The sequence below is a fragment of the Dermacentor variabilis genome, chromosome 5 (assembly GCF_050947875.1).
Source record: "Dermacentor variabilis isolate Ectoservices chromosome 5, ASM5094787v1, whole genome shotgun sequence".
Lineage (NCBI taxonomy): Eukaryota > Metazoa > Arthropoda > Arachnida > Ixodida > Ixodidae > Dermacentor > Dermacentor variabilis.
Window position 1 is genome coordinate 161353698 of NC_134572.1, and position 17565 is coordinate 161371262.

The 17565-nt window shown below is 41.9% G+C and overlaps 1 protein-coding gene and 1 long non-coding RNA gene across 2 annotated transcripts; both read right to left on the reverse strand.

Moving 5' to 3' along the window:
• Nucleotides 1–293: 293 nt before the first annotated feature.
• On the reverse strand, nt 294–4346 carry LOC142583288 (uncharacterized). Its single transcript, XR_012828589.1, has 2 exons — nt 4217–4346; nt 294–489 (listed from the first exon to the last, which is right to left on the reverse strand). It is a non-coding gene; the product is annotated as an uncharacterized LOC142583288 (long non-coding RNA).
• An 835-nt stretch (nt 4347–5181) lies between these two features.
• Nucleotides 5182–16670, reverse strand: LOC142583289 (antimicrobial peptide microplusin-like). Its single transcript, XM_075693697.1, has 5 exons — nt 16519–16670; nt 15441–15502; nt 13199–13288; nt 10042–10068; nt 5182–5405 (listed from the first exon to the last, which is right to left on the reverse strand). Exons 1-5 carry the CDS (start codon nt 16595–16597, stop codon nt 5262–5264), a joined length of 402 nt encoding a protein of 133 aa, XP_075549812.1. The 5' UTR covers nt 16598–16670; the 3' UTR covers nt 5182–5261.
• Between the last annotated feature and the right edge of the window lie 895 nt (nt 16671–17565).

Genomic DNA, 17565 nt, shown 5'->3' on the forward strand with positions numbered 1-17565 from the left:
AGAGGGCTGTACTACGAGTGCTGACTGATAATTTTCTATATTTTTTTTTCATTTATGGGATCGAATGCGAGCGCTGTTCACTTGTTTCTGCATGTAGTAGTTAACAGATTTGTGCGAACCTCAGCGTGGTAGTGCGACTGATCATTCTGAAAATAAGCTTTTCATAAATCCCTCGAAAAGTAAGTTCTTAATTTTCGATTCCAGGTCAATAAATAACGCGCAAGTTATGCCCCTCTTTATAAACACACATCCTATTCATCTATTATATCATTGTTCATATCTTGGTATCAAACTTGATTCCCGCTTAAAATTTAATTCGCATATTAATGAGCTGCAGCGGAAAACTTCCTATGGTATTAGGACGATGAGCAAAACGTGAACAAGGTGAATGCAGGAGCCAACGTTTCGACAAGTGGACTTGTCTTCTTCAAGGCGACGTACGCTTTCCTCGCCACACTGTGGGGTTTCCTCGCCATAGGTGGGGTTCTTCTAAAGGGGAGAGGGTGTGAGGCGGGAGGGTGCGGAAACGAGGGAAGGTGTGTTAGCGTGTCGAATTGAGAGTAAAGGAACACTGTGCACAAGGTCAAAGCCAGGGCCGCCCCCCGCTCCCCGGTCTGTCAACGCACGCGTGTTAGCCGGCGTGTCAAGGGCGTGTGACATGCCGGACGAAAAGAAAGGGGGGGGGGGGGAAATGAAAAGGGAAAAAAAGAAAAAAATGAGGGGGGGGATACGCCAAGAAATCAAACTAAGTGTTGTTGCCCATAGCTTGAAGTTTAGCATAGCGAATAGATTCTAAAGCTCCCTTTGAAACGATAGAAATATAGATCGATAGAGATAGAATTTTATACTGACCTTTACAGTACACAGACGACTCAGGAGCGCTCTATTCAAAACAATAATGAACACTATACAGAAACTCCTCCTCTATCTAGAGATGAGGTCGGAAAGGCCTTTCAAGGCATGAAACGGGGAAAAGCGGCAGAAGAGGATGGAATAACAGTCGATTTAATCAAAGATGGAGGACATATAATCCTAGGAAAACTAGCGGAAAACTAGCGGCTCTCTATACGGAGTGGCTATCGACTGCAAGGGTCCCTAAAACTGGAAGAATGCAAACATTACACTAATCCACAAGAAGAGCGACGTTAAAGAACTAAAAAATTATAGGCCCATTAGCTTACCCCCAGTGTTATATAAAATATTTACCAAAATAATATTCAATAGAATAAGGACAACACTGGGATTTAGTCAACCAAGGGAGCAGGCTGGCTTCAGGAAAGGTTACTCTACAGTGGATCACATCCATGTCATTAACTAGGTTATCAAGAAATCCGCAGAGTACAAGAAACCTGTCTATATGGCGTTCACAGATTACGAAAAAGCATTTGATTCAGTAGAGATACCAGCAGTCATATAGGCATTGCGTAATGAAGGAGTACAGACCGCTTCCGTAAATACCCTAGAAAATATCTACAGAGATTCCACAGCCGCCTTAAGTCTACAGAACAAAAGTAGAAAGATACCTATAAAGAAAGGGTCAGACAAGGAGACACAATCTCTCTAATTCTATTCACTGCGACCTTAGAAGAAGCATTCAAGCTATTAAACTGGGAAGGCTTAGGAGTAAAGATCAACGGCGAATACCTCAACAACCTTCGGTTTGCCGATGACATTGTTTATTCAGCAACAATGCAGACGAGTTGCAACAAATGATTGACGACCTTAAAACAGGGAGAGTGCAAGAGTGGGTCTGAAGATTATTATGAAGAAGACAAAGATAATGATAAATAACCTGGCAAGGAAATAAGAGTTCAAGATCGCAAGTCAGCCTATAGAGTAGGAGTACGTTTACCTAGGTCAACTAATCACAGAGAACCCGGACCATGAGAAGGAAATTCACAGAAGAATAAAAATGGGTTGGATCGCATACGGCAGACATCGTGAGCTCTCGACTGGGAGCTTACCTTATTATTGAAAAGGAAAGTATACAATCAGTGCATTTTACCAGTGCTGACATACGGCGCAGATATTTGGAGGCTGACAAAGGAACTTGAGAACAAGTTAAGGACCACGTAAAGAGCGATGGAACGAAAAGTGCTAGGCATAACTTTAAGAGACAGAAAGAGAGTAGTTTGAATCAGAGAGCAAACGGGCATACACAACATTCTAATAGACATTAAGAGAAAAAAATGGCGCTGGGCAGGTCATGTAATGCGCAGACTAGATAACCGTTGGACCAATAGGGTAACAGGATAAGTACCAAGACAAAGGAAGTGCAGTAGAGGACGGCAGAAGACTAGATGGAGTGAAGAAATTATGAAATTTGCGGTGCTGTTTGGAATCCGTTGGCGCAGAACAGGGGTAATTGGAGATCACAGGGAGAGGCCTTCGTCCTGCAGTGTACATGATGATGATGATGATGATGATGATGATGATGATGATGATGGTGATGATGTAAAGCAGTAGTACCAAAAAAGCACTGGTCAACTGACGACGGAGATCAGTGAGGCATTCGCTAAAATTATGTGAGCTGCGCGTTTGTTTGTGTGTCGAAAAAAGTGAAATCCTACGCCTTTCGTAGTAGCGGCCTGTGGGAGACAATTAGGCTGAAACTTAACCTAAGCTGTGACAGTTGTTTTCCGAACCCCTTGCTTTCTTCCTGTATTCTTGCTTTCTTCCTGTATTCTTGCTTTCTTCCTGTGTGTGTGTATTCTGCAGTAGAATGAGCCCTCAGTTGCTGGTAGCGCTGTGTTTTCGTTGCCTGTGCGCAAGTTTGTGCTATATACCATATAATGCAATGCCGACTAGTCCCTCAGTATCCTCTTTCAAGGAAATTGGGCACTGAGTGTGTGCCAGAATAGACAACTTGTGGCTGGTTGCCGTCTGGCTTAGTAAACTACTCGGATCACTGGGTGCATAGCGCTACGTGTACATCCGAATAGACAACTTCGGCACTGCGTGTGTCATAATAGTATGTGCCGATGTTCGGCCAATCCACCGTATTCTCTGTGCCGAAGTAACACATGGAATACTTGACCTTAAAGATACATATTGCCCCATTCATAACAGAGGCCTCCGCCTCGAGTGCGGCTGTTACTAAACAGCCGTTGCGACGAACTTGCAGCCAGAATATCAGATATAGCGGATCCTGCTACGAAGTTTTAGCTTGGATACTGGGATCACAGCGAGACATACTATGTCGTGGTATCACTAGGCACTGTGGTTGGCAGTGAGGCTGCCATTCCGAGTATCTGCTGATGTGCCCATAAGGTTTCGTCATACCTAGATTATGGGGACACGCAGCAGCTCACATAAAAAGCTATCCCTCAGTTTTACAATAATCCACGATGATTTCTACAACAATACTTTTGTATACATAGTCGCGAGCTTGCTGCACATTTATTCTGGCTTTAGCAGATAGTGCTAAAAGACAGATCTCAGTCGTGGTACCGTTGTATGCGGCAAAGAACTTTTAGGGTGCATTGTGTGAAATTGTAGTAGGGCAGGCTATATGTGATTATGCTCAGCACCAAGTTTCTCACCAGTCTGAGGGTGTCCCCTTCCTTAATTCCTCTGTTCTGGGATTTTACCCGGAATATCCTGCGTGATACCGCCTTGACACTGGTTTTGAGAAGCGTAAGAGTGTGGGTGGTCTGCTGGTTAGACTGCAGCCACATATCCAGCACCCTGAGCCATGGCGTCTCTGGTATGGGGCCCCCGTTGAGGTAAACCACGAGTTTTCGTGCCGGGTCTGTGGGGACCGTTTGGTTACCCGAGCCTCGCCAGACTTGTCGGAGTTCAGATTTCTCGAGGGAGCATTGTAGTCCCGGTTTGCTAACGTATTCTTGGATTACGCTCTTGATAACGACTTTGAAGACCGCTCTCCGCCTGCCGATGAGTACATCGACTAATAAATTATTGGCGCTGGGGCTCACATTGGCCGGCAGGTCCTACAGAACTTAGCCTTCCAAGCTACAACGAGACGAACCCAAGAAACCTGCTCGATACCTAGACACGTCCAGGACAAGTATCACGCTGCCCCTATACCACGCAACATGGACCCAAACCTACACTCCAGCAGGAGAAGAGCGAGGGCCAAATACATGGAGAACACATTCAGGTTCATTACCACCACCCGGTTTAAGTACGCCGCGATGTATGGGACGAAGAACAAGGGCACATTGGCCGTAGTCTGCAACCACCGACGCCATGTTACCTCCTGTGCATCGACCCACCCCTGCACGATCACGGAATCCGGAGAGCTGGTCATCGTCTTAGCCATCCGCGAAGACCAACACGTAGATAAACCACTGACGATCCTCACAGATTCCCAGCAGGTCTACCGCAGGTTCCTAGAGAGAAGAATCGAAAGACCTGCTGCAGAAGTCCTAGTCCAAATACTAAAGCAGGACACAGGACATCACCAAGCAAACCATCATCTACATACCGATCCACACCACCATCACGGGTAACCTGCACGCCGATGGAGCAGCTCGAAAATTCGTGCATAATCGAGCACTAATCACGCCGCCTCAGAAGAGCCGGACCCTGTCGACCTCGAGTATTCAACCACTATGAATTACCAAAGAGTTGCTTGCGATATCCACAACTCTAACGAAAACTAAAGACAAAAGGTGCCGCTGCCTGGCGTAGGCTCTAGGCAGGCACTTAAACGAACCTACACATATTACACCGCATACACCCCACAACCTGCGGGGACGAATGCCCTTGGTATGGAGTCACAACAACCCTATACCACATTACGAAGGAGTGCAGGCTTCACAACATAGAATACCACGACACAAACACCACGGGGGAGTAATGGAAGGTACTGCTCTGGAAGCTTGGCCCTCGATGACCAGTTCAAGCTGTCCAGAGAGCTGAGCAGAAGGCAAGAGCCAGCGGAGGCCTGCACCAGGGGCCCCGACCATTAGAAATTATTATTATGTTTTCTCAATGAAGTTCATCTATCCTGTCCTACCTATCCTAGCCTGGATTGCGGAGAAGGGGATGGTATTTCGATGCTACGGCTTTCTAAGCGAGCCTGCGTGCGCACAAAATTTTCTTTGCATTGAAACATGCCTATATTTGGTCATATTGAAGTCAGGGCATAGAAGAAACGTTTCACGCCATACACGGAATGAGGGCACATGCTGAATCAGGCAGCTAAAGTCAAGTTGGTAAAGAGGTCACAAAATGTTTATTTTGCTATTTTGTTTTCACACTAACGCCCAAAGTTCTCCATAGGCACCTGTGTCTCTTCAAAACCAGTTTTGGGAAGGGTTAGACCAAAAGCCATACGCAGGGAACAGGGCCTGCCACCACCTTGGCTGCCACCCGCTGCCTTCATGGGCACTGCGATCACACGCTGTTGCCGCATTGTGAATTTGCCTGATCTGGCAGCGCTGTAAAAAAAAGAACCCGTTGGCAAGTTAATTATGAAATAAGTTTAAAGAACGAATATTGTTACTGCAAACTTTGACTTAGTGTCGAGTTTTTGTTTTGACTTATAATGTGGTGTCTACGAAATTCGAACAGCAGAACTCTAACTTAAACTCGACCTTGGCTATATTCACGGACGAAAATTATTGCTCACTCCTTCCTCACTTCGTGCCCGTTAGAAAATTGCAGTTGGTGATTTATTTCAGTGGTATCTTTTTAGATGGCTGCGTTCAAAGTGGTTAGAACTGTTCAAACGTTCAAACAATGAAACAAAATACAAGGCTCTGCACGCCGCACGTAACAACTTCAGTGACAATTGTTCTATTCCGATTTTTATTCTGTAGACGGACTTGTTGTTGGGTTTGTTGGTGTTTGCTTAACGACATAATGAAACGCGGAGGCACTATTACAACGAAGAAACACAGGGCACGTCACAGACGCTACTAACAACTTTGTTTGAAAGACAGCGAGATTATTTATACTGTTTCCAACACGCAGGAGAACCTGACACTACCGAGGGCGATTATGAAGGCTAGCAAGATCATTCGGCAGATCCCATGAAAGTGTGCTCCGCGCTACAAGCACTACTTCTTTCTTTTATGTAAAACGCTTCTAATAGCTCGCGTGCCATTTATCTGCTGCCCAGTATCTTCACACCATGAAATGCCGGCTTACAAGGACAGGTTTTTCAGTGCGTTGAAATATGCGCAGTGAACTCAGCGTTTGATACCTGGCGAACATTTCAAGTTTCCACATCAGCACGTTACTTAAAGAACCTAACATAATGACTCTTCCTTATCGCAGGATGTTCCGCGTCGTTACCGACTTATTGGAGCTAAGACTGTGTGTGTTATGTTCCAAGCTTCAATACGCATTCATAATAAGGGTTCCGCTAAATATTTTGCCAACATATTAGAATCCATTTAGAGTCAGTCCACTCGATTTAGCCTCTGTAATTAATATGTTTTTACCAGCTTCTTTCGCATGAAGCGAGCACTTGATCTTCGAGACCTTCCTCCTAGGTGCCAACTTTCTTGGATATATTGTTCTGCAATATGTACTGCAATATTAACGAATTTAAATATCTTTTTACGAGTCCGAGCCGCTTGTTATCCTGCAAGTTAAGATGCCTCAGTGCAAGTGCAACCTATGATATAACTTTATTGTGTTTAATATTAGGCAACACTCCAATAGCTTTTTAAATTCTATCACATCCATTTTAGACCATGAGCTGCTCCTTTCTTTGACCGTAGTTCGTTTCAGTAGAGATGTTTGTTCTTCAGTTACCCATCTGTAATGGGCCTGTTGGGCGCTTTTTATTTTTCAAGTGTTCTGTTAAGTAAATTTCAGTTGTTAGACAGTGCTCGTCTTATGTCCTTCGAACCCTGTGTCTTCCGTTCTTTTCGCGCTGATTAATAAGTATGCAGTCTGTATTGGCTTTAGCACCCTGAGAGCCAATAAAAGAAACGAAACGAAAGTCAGTGTGGAAACTTCTAGTGCAAACAGTCCTGGCATTCTATGCATTAGTAGTTTCTCAATAAAGCTCGAGGCTCTTGTTGTTTATTAGGAGTTGAATTTTTGTTGTGACTGCTTCTCAGGTTTCTTCTGTGGCATGAATATGCGGTTTCCGGTCATCCTATCTTGTATGCCTTTCCGTGACCTCATTTGTTTCACTAGTGCATTTATGTGGCCTGTCATTACTGCTTAATTCTCGGCGAACCAAGCAGAAGCTGGCGAGGGAGAAAAAGGCAAACCGCATTCTCGAAGTATCTCGTGCTAATACGGCAAAACTGGGACAACTTTTTCACAACTGGACATTCTCTGCGGTTTGCAGATCATGTGGTCGGTTTGAGATCATGATGAAAGTCTAGCAATTCGAAAAGACGTAGTCAATATTGCGGCAATGATATAGAGCAGGGACACCTCATTCTTTTACCAATATCTACCTGACGTCAAGCGGAAATCGATTGTGGTAACTTTTTAAATGCGTCTTTTCATGGTGTGCTCTTCTGCAAGCATTTTTTATTGTTTGATAGTTTATTTAGTACCGGTAAGTTATACAATCACAAAGTACACTTTGGTACCCATCAAATTTGTCAAAGCGTCCCTACCAATTGTTATTAAGGAAAGACAATTCTATGGCAGACGCTATATTACAGTGCGTAATCACATAAAACATAAATAACACTAACATCGAATCGTGAACGATGTGTCCTTGGTGAATGTTGAAGAGCTGCAGGCCCCTAAGAAGTGATAATTCAAGTAATGAAGATATTTTTACGAGTCCTCTTACAGCAGGAACTTGTAATGCCTTGGCACAAACCACTTTCTAAATCCCAACAAGTCCCTTTGTATTGGTCAAAGCAGCTGATACGTATATGCAAACACAAGGCCTTTGTTTAAATTCCAAGCCTCAAATCTTATATTGGTGCCTGAGCTAGCCAGCAAAATATCTTTCGATCCGCGTGGCTTCGTTCATCGTTTAATCTATAAACGAAGCACAATTTATTTCTGTCATTCCTCTTCTTTCGTGGCTTTCTGACAAAGGTGATGACTTCATACAGTACGTCATCTACTTTCATAACATTTATTATTCAATGAGTGCAGCCATAGCACTGACCTGGGGCGCTTATAACGTATGGCTATTCCAAACTTTTCTATTTCAATTCTGTAATCAGCCCTCCGAGATTGGTCAAACAAGTTTCGGGCCATCTCCACTTCGCCAGTATGTCTTGTACGCGACGTCATGAAAACCACGATAGTTCCCAATTTTATATGACGTCTACACACTGATTATGCATGATCGGACCGAACAAAAGAAAAATAAATATTTCTGATTCGACGCCTTTTCATCATCATCATCATCATTTCCTATTCCATTACGGCCCCATGTGGGGTATTACATAAGGGGGGAGGGGCAAAACAATAATACAAACATGGAAGGAATGTTCATGTACAAAGCAAAAAACCAGCAACTGAAAAGACACTAAAAAGAACAGGTTTTTGCATAATTAGTTGCAAATATAAGCGGTTAGTAACTCTCGAAACTTCGAAGGGTTCCGCTCTACAACAACACATTCCGGGAGCGAGTTCCATTGTTTTATTGCAACGGGAAGGAAGGATTTGTTGAAAGCGTTTGTAAAACTATCTTGGCGTTGGATGCTTAAAGAATTGAATAGACGATGTGATGAGCGCACGGGTGTAAATAAAAGCGAGGAACGAAGGTAAGGAAAGTCCGAAGGTACTATCGAACGAAGGTCATCACAGTACAATTTATGGAATAGGCAGAGTTGCGAAATTATACGTCTTGATGCTAAAAGGGGTAGACGAATACATAACTTCAAGTTAGTAACGCTGATGGTGTTGTCATAATTCCATAAGATAAAACGGGAGGCACGATTTTGAGTAGCTTCTAAAGTCAATCAAGTACTTTTGATGCGGATTCCAAATTGTAGACGCATATTCTAATTTGGCACGGATGAAAATTTCATATGCTAGTTTACGAATCGACGGAGGAGACAAGGATAGAGATCTTTTATTATAGTTAAGGGATCTTGAGACATCGGCTGTTATTTGTAGAACGTGGCTAGACCAATTTAGTTTGTTAGTGATGATAATGCCAAGGTAGCGGTAACTGTCGACCTCAGATAAATTCATAGAGCCTAAAGAGTATGGAAATTTGGATATAGAGCGTTTACGTGATACATGCGTTAACTTGCGTTTGGAGACATTTAGGTCCATCATCCATCGTGAGCACCACTCGTCAATAGAACTTATGTCATTTTGCAGAATGGATTGGTCAGTGTTAGTAGTGACACGACGGTAAATAACACAGTCATCGGCAAATAGACGTATTGTGGATGATATGTCTGCTTGGAGGTCGTTAATGTATACTAGAAAAAGGAGTGGGCCGAGGTCGGATCCCTGCGGTACACCCGATATTACTTTGGTATTATTTTAACAGCGACCGCCAACACAGTCATTATCTATTATCGCCATTATCCATTCGTCATTATCCCTCTTATATCGGTCAAAAGATTTCGAGCTGCACCCACTTCGCCTGGTAAAGATGCATCAATATTCTGCATGCAGATGCATTATTAGATGTTAGAATAAGCTCATCATGTTTGTAACTGCGGTTAACCACATTGAATTGTCCTGAATACTGTATACCAGACGCCACAATGCCGTGTGCTTGAGTTACACTTATTTTTAACAATCCGTGACTTCCTGTTGTGATCGCTTGCATCACGCGGCATATGGCATCCTAAAACAATAGTACATCTTTTGAGGCCATCTTTGAACCACAGCGTTCATGGTTCTTAACGAGTTCGACTACGTATGCTTTCACGTAAAGACTGGGCTTGTCTGGAGCCAGGCGCTACACCTGCCGCGATGTATTTGTCCTTTCTTGTTTATGGACAATTTTTGATTGAATTCCTCTCGGAAGTCTCTTAAGCGTGCATAATCAAGCACCACAGATAGCACTATCTACGATAACCGAAATTTCAAGAACTATTTCAGTAACCTGTCTCGCCACCGTGCGGGCCAATGAGTCGTTGCGAGAAATGAAAAAAGTAAATATAGAAATATACTTACAGTAAAGAAATAGGCCATGGCTCCCTCCTGAATTAAAAGAAAGAAGCATGGCAGGTCATTAGTGCTGAATACATTGCTACGCCCCAAAAAGTACACGTCTGCACCGTTGAAAACTTGTCAAACACAAATAAGGAAAAAAAACTTTGTACACTTGAAAGAACAAGGAAATATTCGGGATGATAAAAAAAGAGCTGTTTCATCGCGTATTGCCTTGAAAGCGCTTATTTTCTCAAATAACTGTAACAGATGCATTAGGTACAGATCGCTGAATATTGAAACGTAGTCGCTATTATATATTGTTTTACAAGAAGTAAGAATAGTGAGTCGGCATTTCTTGCCGTGATATGGTTTAGTTATTCTCAATATACTTATCTTATTTATGTAAATACTGCTACGGCTTAGTTTGAGCAATAAGGAGCTAGAAAAAAATTACCTATTCAAAATGTATATATATAAAACATATACTTCTGTAAAACCATAATAGTGTAAAATTTTCTCTGTCTCCAGACATTTTTACACATGTCACGGGTGATGTAACCAATGAAGAGTACTGAATAGAGTCACATAAGTTAACCTGAAATACGAAATGCTTTTTTAGGTTGCTTGCCAATTTCCCTGGGGGTCGGTGGTGGGAATGTATATACATATATATATATATATATATATATAACCTGCTAGCAACAACGACGGCGAGCACAGCTGGAGACCCATCCTTTCGTGTCTGGCTACTGGTACTGTTGCTTGTTATTGCCTTAGCGCGTTACAATATATATATATATATATATATATAGTAAATGCTTTACCTCAAAGCAACTACTGAAGATATAGAGCAAACAATGAAAATAATCAAATAAGTTCTCTTGCACCTTGCAACAAAATTTTTAAAAATACCACTGTGTAGAAATTTATTACACATCTCTCTGAGGACGTTGTTCCCGGTGCAATCTAACGACACCACTATGCCGTGTGTATTGCACGTTTAATAGCTTGCTCTAGTTTCATTATTTACCGCGCAGAGGGCGGAATTTATCTCAGTTGTGAAGGTTACCACACGGCATAAGACTGTATATCTGAATGATGGAAGTCGTGCTAATCTCTTTTAATTCTCTTCGCTTTTTACTTATTCCACAAATTCTGCGGTAATAGAATCAAAGCTGAAGGCAGTAAGATATAATGTCAAGCTTTATTTGCCGCTTTGGTCTATACCTTAATAGCTGTATCGGTAGTTTGATGCGCTTATACAACAGGCACTGTATCTTTTTACGTATGGGTGTCTGGGGCTTTTCATATTCACAGGTCAAATCTGCGTCCCCGCTTGTGTATTCTATGTGGATATTTTTATTTGTAGAATAAGATATATGTAGTGTTGTGCATTTCTGTAACTGATAGAAATGTAAGGACTTATTTGAGATTTCCAGGAGTTATACCTATTATAGTCTACATTAGAGCACCACCAGCAATAACTAATAAACACAAAGCCCAGCTAGCGAGTAATACAAGTGAAAAAAAAATAAGCAAAGCGTTAGGAACAAGAAATGATGGGTGATCACGGTGAAAGCCGCATGCGCAAATGTACTTAAATTGATAAATAATGTAGGCGAGTACAAGAGAGGAGGAGTGGAGGAATCGGCGTCTCTATTAGAATAGGTAGTACTATATCCGCACTGTTATTGTGCTTTTTAATGTATAGAATATTGTTAGCAGATTAGAAATATAATTTTCGATAATATGACGAGATATTTAATATACTGGATGACGAGATAGCAATAGGGTGGGCATATCAGTGGAGTGCCGGCACAACAGTAGAAACTCCAGTGAAGCCAGAGATATTATCAAGGTGCTTCAATATGCGCAAAACAGCAGTGAGGGGCAGCGGGTGCCCTGGTTATCGATTGAGAGTTCTTGGTCTAAATGTACTGTGATGGCAAAATAAATTATCGACATCATTCAAAGCATATGTTTGCCGACTGATCAAATGATCTTGAGAGGTGTATCACATAGATGATTTGGGCAAGGCTGGCATAATGACGATTGACGTTGTTCAGTATGAGTTCAGCGGTGTTATCGACGTAGATAACCTAATCGTTGTGATGCACTCGCCCTCACACGTCCATGTGAGGTCTACACGCTACGTTGGCCGTAATTCCAGAACAAGGACTCCTGTTAATAAAGGACGATAGTACTGCAATGCTATACGTAGGGCAAGAACAGTCGGAGCACTTTCTACTAGAACCAAGGTACAAAGCTTTGAATTTCATCAGTTTCATGTTTATATCGTAGGTGTCCATGTGACCAATAATAAGGTTTAAAAGTCGGAAAGAATGGAGCTTCTTTAGGACTACCAAAATATATTCGCATCATGCAAGTGCGCGGTAAGTATCGTATAAGATATGAAACGAAAGCAAGCAGATCAATTTTGACGATTACAGACAGAAACAGACCACGAGTAGTATGCTATAGCACAACATATGCCACGGGGAAATGCTGCGAAATACTCTACGGGAGCAAAAGTGAGAGTGAGTCTAATTTGGCCACACAAATTATAATGTTCAGTAGAAGTACAGTGGCAAAAAATAAGCACAAAATATCATCTAATAGCTAAGCGATGCTACCAAGAATACGTGAGGTAAGATATGCCCCAATAAAGAGTGCACAATCGATGAGTAAAAAAAAAGGATCCGCACGATACTGCTATTTCAGGCACTGTTGGACACAACAACGTCGTGCAAAGTGCTTATGCCGCAACCGTATCGACTTTTCCTGATAAAAGCTTTGTTAAACCAACGAGTTAAGCATTGTGCCATAGATACAATTTCTTCAGACTGAGGATGACTTTTTGTGGGAGCTTTTGTTTTTCAGCTCACTGGCGTAATAGGAGGCCACGGAAATGCATAGAATCTTGCGCACGCAAGGCAAATTACAGCATACGAGCTATTTAGTTTATTAACTTGTTTTAATAAATGACACGCAATTGTATGTATTTGGTCAATAAAGGCAAACTAAATCCGGAGAAATATTGCTTTAACTAGCGTTGTTTTTACATTATCTCATATGTCAGTGAACTTGAAAGTGCAGTAGCGACCTGACGAGCTCTCACAACTGCGCCAATGTAATTCATTGGACGAGTGACGAATGAATGTAAACTGGGGACACGTACCAGGTCATTATACGAGCACATCCTCCTTATTGCACAAACATAGTTAGGGCATCGCAACATCCACACGGCATGGGCAAAAGCTTGGTTAGTCTGTAAAACAAGTTGTATACATGCAAAAACATACAAATTTGTTCTAACGTAGTCAACACAGCAATTCCATGCATTAGAAAACCTATTCTCTCAAGGTCGCGTAAAATTAAAGAAAGAAACGAATGAATTGATTCATAAAGAAGTTGTTCAGTGTAAATGTCCCCCTCAGAAAATTGAACTCACAGAATAGAAGCACAGTCGGCGTAAAATCTCCGCGAATGTAATAGCTACGGCTCTTACTGAGGGTAACATGAAAAAAGACTCACACGTTTAACCTGGAGTGTATCTGTTTTTTTTTCTCCTGATTATTTACTGCATGCTATTGTCATGCAGTGCAGCATAAGTTCATCTAGAACACAAGGTAAACTTTCTGCTTGAAATACACCAAGTCTTTGCCATCAGTTTTCGTCGTTTTTTCCACCTAATTTAGTACCGCCAATAAGTGCAGGTTTCATTCTTTGGCATTCATATTATTATTCCTACAAACAACCGATTATCGGCGCTGTACATTCCGCCACCTGCGTAGCTACAATTTTGCCTTCTAATGACACCTTTAAAGTTAACGTCATATACGAACATTTTATTTGTAATCCACACAGCCTTTGTGGCTACGTCCTAAAGTCACACTTATACATTTTTTTTTCATCCCTTCATGAGCACATATCAATTTTGATGCTGAAAGTTTGGTTAGCTAAGTTCGCACTGTGGAATACCTTAATTCCCACTGTTCTTTGCGAAGATACTCATAAGCTCCTGTAAATTTTAGCAATTCCAGCCATTTCAGCTTCAAGCAATCATTGCTGACCTGGACATGCTCCAATAAGCACACGGTACCCTGTAAATTGTTGCTTTCCGTGAACGTACATATTATCTTCAATAAGAAACATATACATACCATTTAAGGAGTTGTTTCCTTGCCAATCATTTGATTGCATGTTTAGGTTTCTGTAAATGTAAATCTTGAAACTAACCTTCAGGTCTGATTAGAACATATATTGGTTCGTGACAAACTTTGATCCAATTTAAGAACGCCAGTGCCTAGTGATCAGAGACTAAAATAAAGATACCGTGGTAGTGAACTCGCATTTTAAGTTTCGGCAGCTTTCGCTCCTGTTAAAATTTGAATAAGCTAAGAGGCTGCTAAGTGTAGTACTTTAATACGTGACGTCATCCTAAAGCCATGAAAGAACGTTTAAGTTGAGTGAAATAATAAACTGCTTTACGCAAGCTCAGACAAAAAATTATTTCATAGGCTACCTCATACAAGTCGTAGTTACTCACTGACCAGAAACCATTCTTTAGCAAAGATCAGAATGCATTTGCTCAGAGATTGGTGCGTCTGCGCAAAGTGGGGTTTCCCTGTACAAGAGCATTTAGAAAAGCCTCCAGAAGTATTACTTTTTGGCCTTGTAGATTGCTATGGCTGATGTTATTCGGTATAGTAATCGATAAGAAACAAATATTTGACACCTTAGAATTGTTTAATCAGAAATTAAACACAATTTGAAACTGCAAGGATTGCTCGACAGATGTTACAAATAATTATCAGATCCCCAGTTAGCGCCAGTTCTCAAGTTGCTCTTAATATTTGGCTCATGTCGCCGGCAGAAAGCATATTCTGCCAAGGGCAGAATATGCTTTCGCTTACGTGGGATGCGCGTATGACTATCGTCGTTCTTTATTTCTTTTCTTAAAATTCACGTTATGCTATCAGTGCAAAACTGGCTTGGGCACATTACATTGATTGATGTTACATGATCTTTATTTACGGGATTTTGATTACAAGCTCTTCCTCCACTTCACCCACTGTAGCACAGCTCTTTGTCGAGTTAAAAAGGTGTTGCATGGCTAGAATGCTGCTCTCTGATTCCCATTGCAAGGCAATGCTTGAGAAACACATCTTCGCTCCAGCGCATTCATGCCCATACCGAGAATAGCTATTTATGCGCATTCTAATTCTCGCTCAGTAATTGCCGTAGATTGTCATTGAAACAGAGCGACCACCACACTGGAGTCGTGACGCTGCCATGTACTTTCTTCAGACGAGGTGGGATGTCGGGAGGATGAACGTCTGAGTGATTTTTGATGTAGATGTTAAAAGACAATTTTTATCAGCGGGAGTAACCAAGCTAGTTCACAAAGGGGTACTCACCCGTCTAGATATGCGTCGTGTAATACATTCCAGCTCCCTGGCCAGCTCGGGATAGCTCTTACCTGGAACCCACAGGAAAAAAAGATAATGAATTACAAATCAAATGACTGAAATCGTTGACATCACGCCCAATAGAGAGCGATATGCTCCTCAGCTGGCACAATGTAAAGCCCACTTTGTGCGTAAAAGCTATTTGTATTTAGATGCCGGTATATGAACTGTAAACTTTATGCTCTATTTTCGCGCACATGGTAATGTAATTTTTTGCGACATGCCTCGGCCATACCTGAGTGAATGGTGAGAGCATGCGAGGCATTCTCTCCTAAATTGCCACAGCAGTACGTAAATGTACTTAGTTTTGGCAGCGATAAGTTATGTTCTGTATGGACTAGCCTAAAAAAGAATACTGTCCTTGATGACTGCCCTCAATTAACTAAGAAATAGGTCTCAAGTTCTACAACTAGTGATACTATCCTGGAGTAGAGTCAAAGAAAAAACAAACAGGGTCTGTGAAAAGCTCTAGCTTGTCTGGTTAAGTACTAAGGCGATAGAGCTGCTTTTACTCTTCTTCATACATTTGAAATGTCCATAAGAAGTACCGCTCCCTAGTTGACTGGGCAAACAAATAGTTTGTTAATAATAATTCATCCATTCAATCATTTACTAACTTCAAACACGAAAGACAAACCTCTTGGCTGCTAAGTAGTGCTGAATAGGCGCTACCAATAAAGTGGGGCTACTTTCGTTTTCTGCACCTATCTGGTTACGATGCAGCCCCTATCAGAGTGCATCGCGATCCGATGACGGTTACTGGCACAAGGTGTCCATTATATTCAATCTGTAACAAAAGAAAAGGCACCAAACGAAGTTTTCATATTATGTGCTCTGTTAGTGTTCCGCAGTTATCCTGTAGTTTTGTGTCGAAACTGCTGTAGTTAACTGTTTAAATGACGTCCCGAAGCTCACAGAAGCGGGAACGATGGCAGTAATATGTGGATAGCGCCAAAGCACACGCTCGATTAGAGACAAGGACCTTCTGAAGAGCTGCGCAAATTTTACGCCTCGCAGCGGAACCTACCACAGAGCTCCATGTGATGGGCCGAAGCTGCAGCCACGAAGGTGACCAGCAACAAGGAGACGGCGAATACAGCCTTCATGTTGAGTGATGACCGAGAGAACTCCTACAGCTCGTGCAAGACGGATAGCGGAGACACTGACAAGGAATGGTTCGCCAATGTCCTATATACCCATTGCCCACAATGCTGTCACCGTGACAATAAAAATGCATGGAAAGTGAAGGAAGAACAAAAGACAACGTTGCTACAATGAACAAAAACAGAACTCACGTAGGAAGAATACTTCGCCGTACCGCAACGCGAATCATTGTACCTGGCTAAATTGCTGCAAATCGCTTCATTGTTCTTGCTTTCCGCCTCTAGAATGCAGAGGTTTACTTCTCGAACAGTGTTGGTCTATCAATTATTTTAGAGGTTCCAGAAAGGTACGCAAAACCAAGGTAGTTTAGTCTGGTAAAGTATGCTTTTCAAACCCGATGGCCATTCCTGTGGCGCAAGAACTTTGATGTTAAGCCAACAAAAGAAAGTGCTTTGTTCTTTGTGAAGTTTATGCCCGGTACGTAAACACTTGTGGTATAAGTTACGGAGGACAGCGCATTTTTGTCTGTTTTGTTACCATGCTTACGGTAATTCTCAAAACTCAGTAAATGTATTTCTATTTTTGATATAAACGCAATATAGATCATATTTATTACTCTAATAATGAACAGTCCGCCGCAGACGCTTTCTAAAATTTATGATGCGCCAAGATATTATGACTGAACCTTCCAAGTATTTATTCTTTTGTTTTCCACCTTTCATTTGCTTACCAAAACAATGCTCACTGTTGTACACATGCCCGTGGTATGCTGCAACGGCAGTTAGTCAATCATGTGCAACATCCCTCTGTAGTTTCCTTTTCATGCTACAGCGAGTGTAAGAGACCGCTGCTTTCAGATTTCTCCCATATCTGAAGGCAACCGCTGCGGACATGATTCGGTGCTGTATTCAGCAACAAAGTCAAACCTGCTTTAAAAGACAGCAGTGGTTGCAATAATTGTTCTGACTAC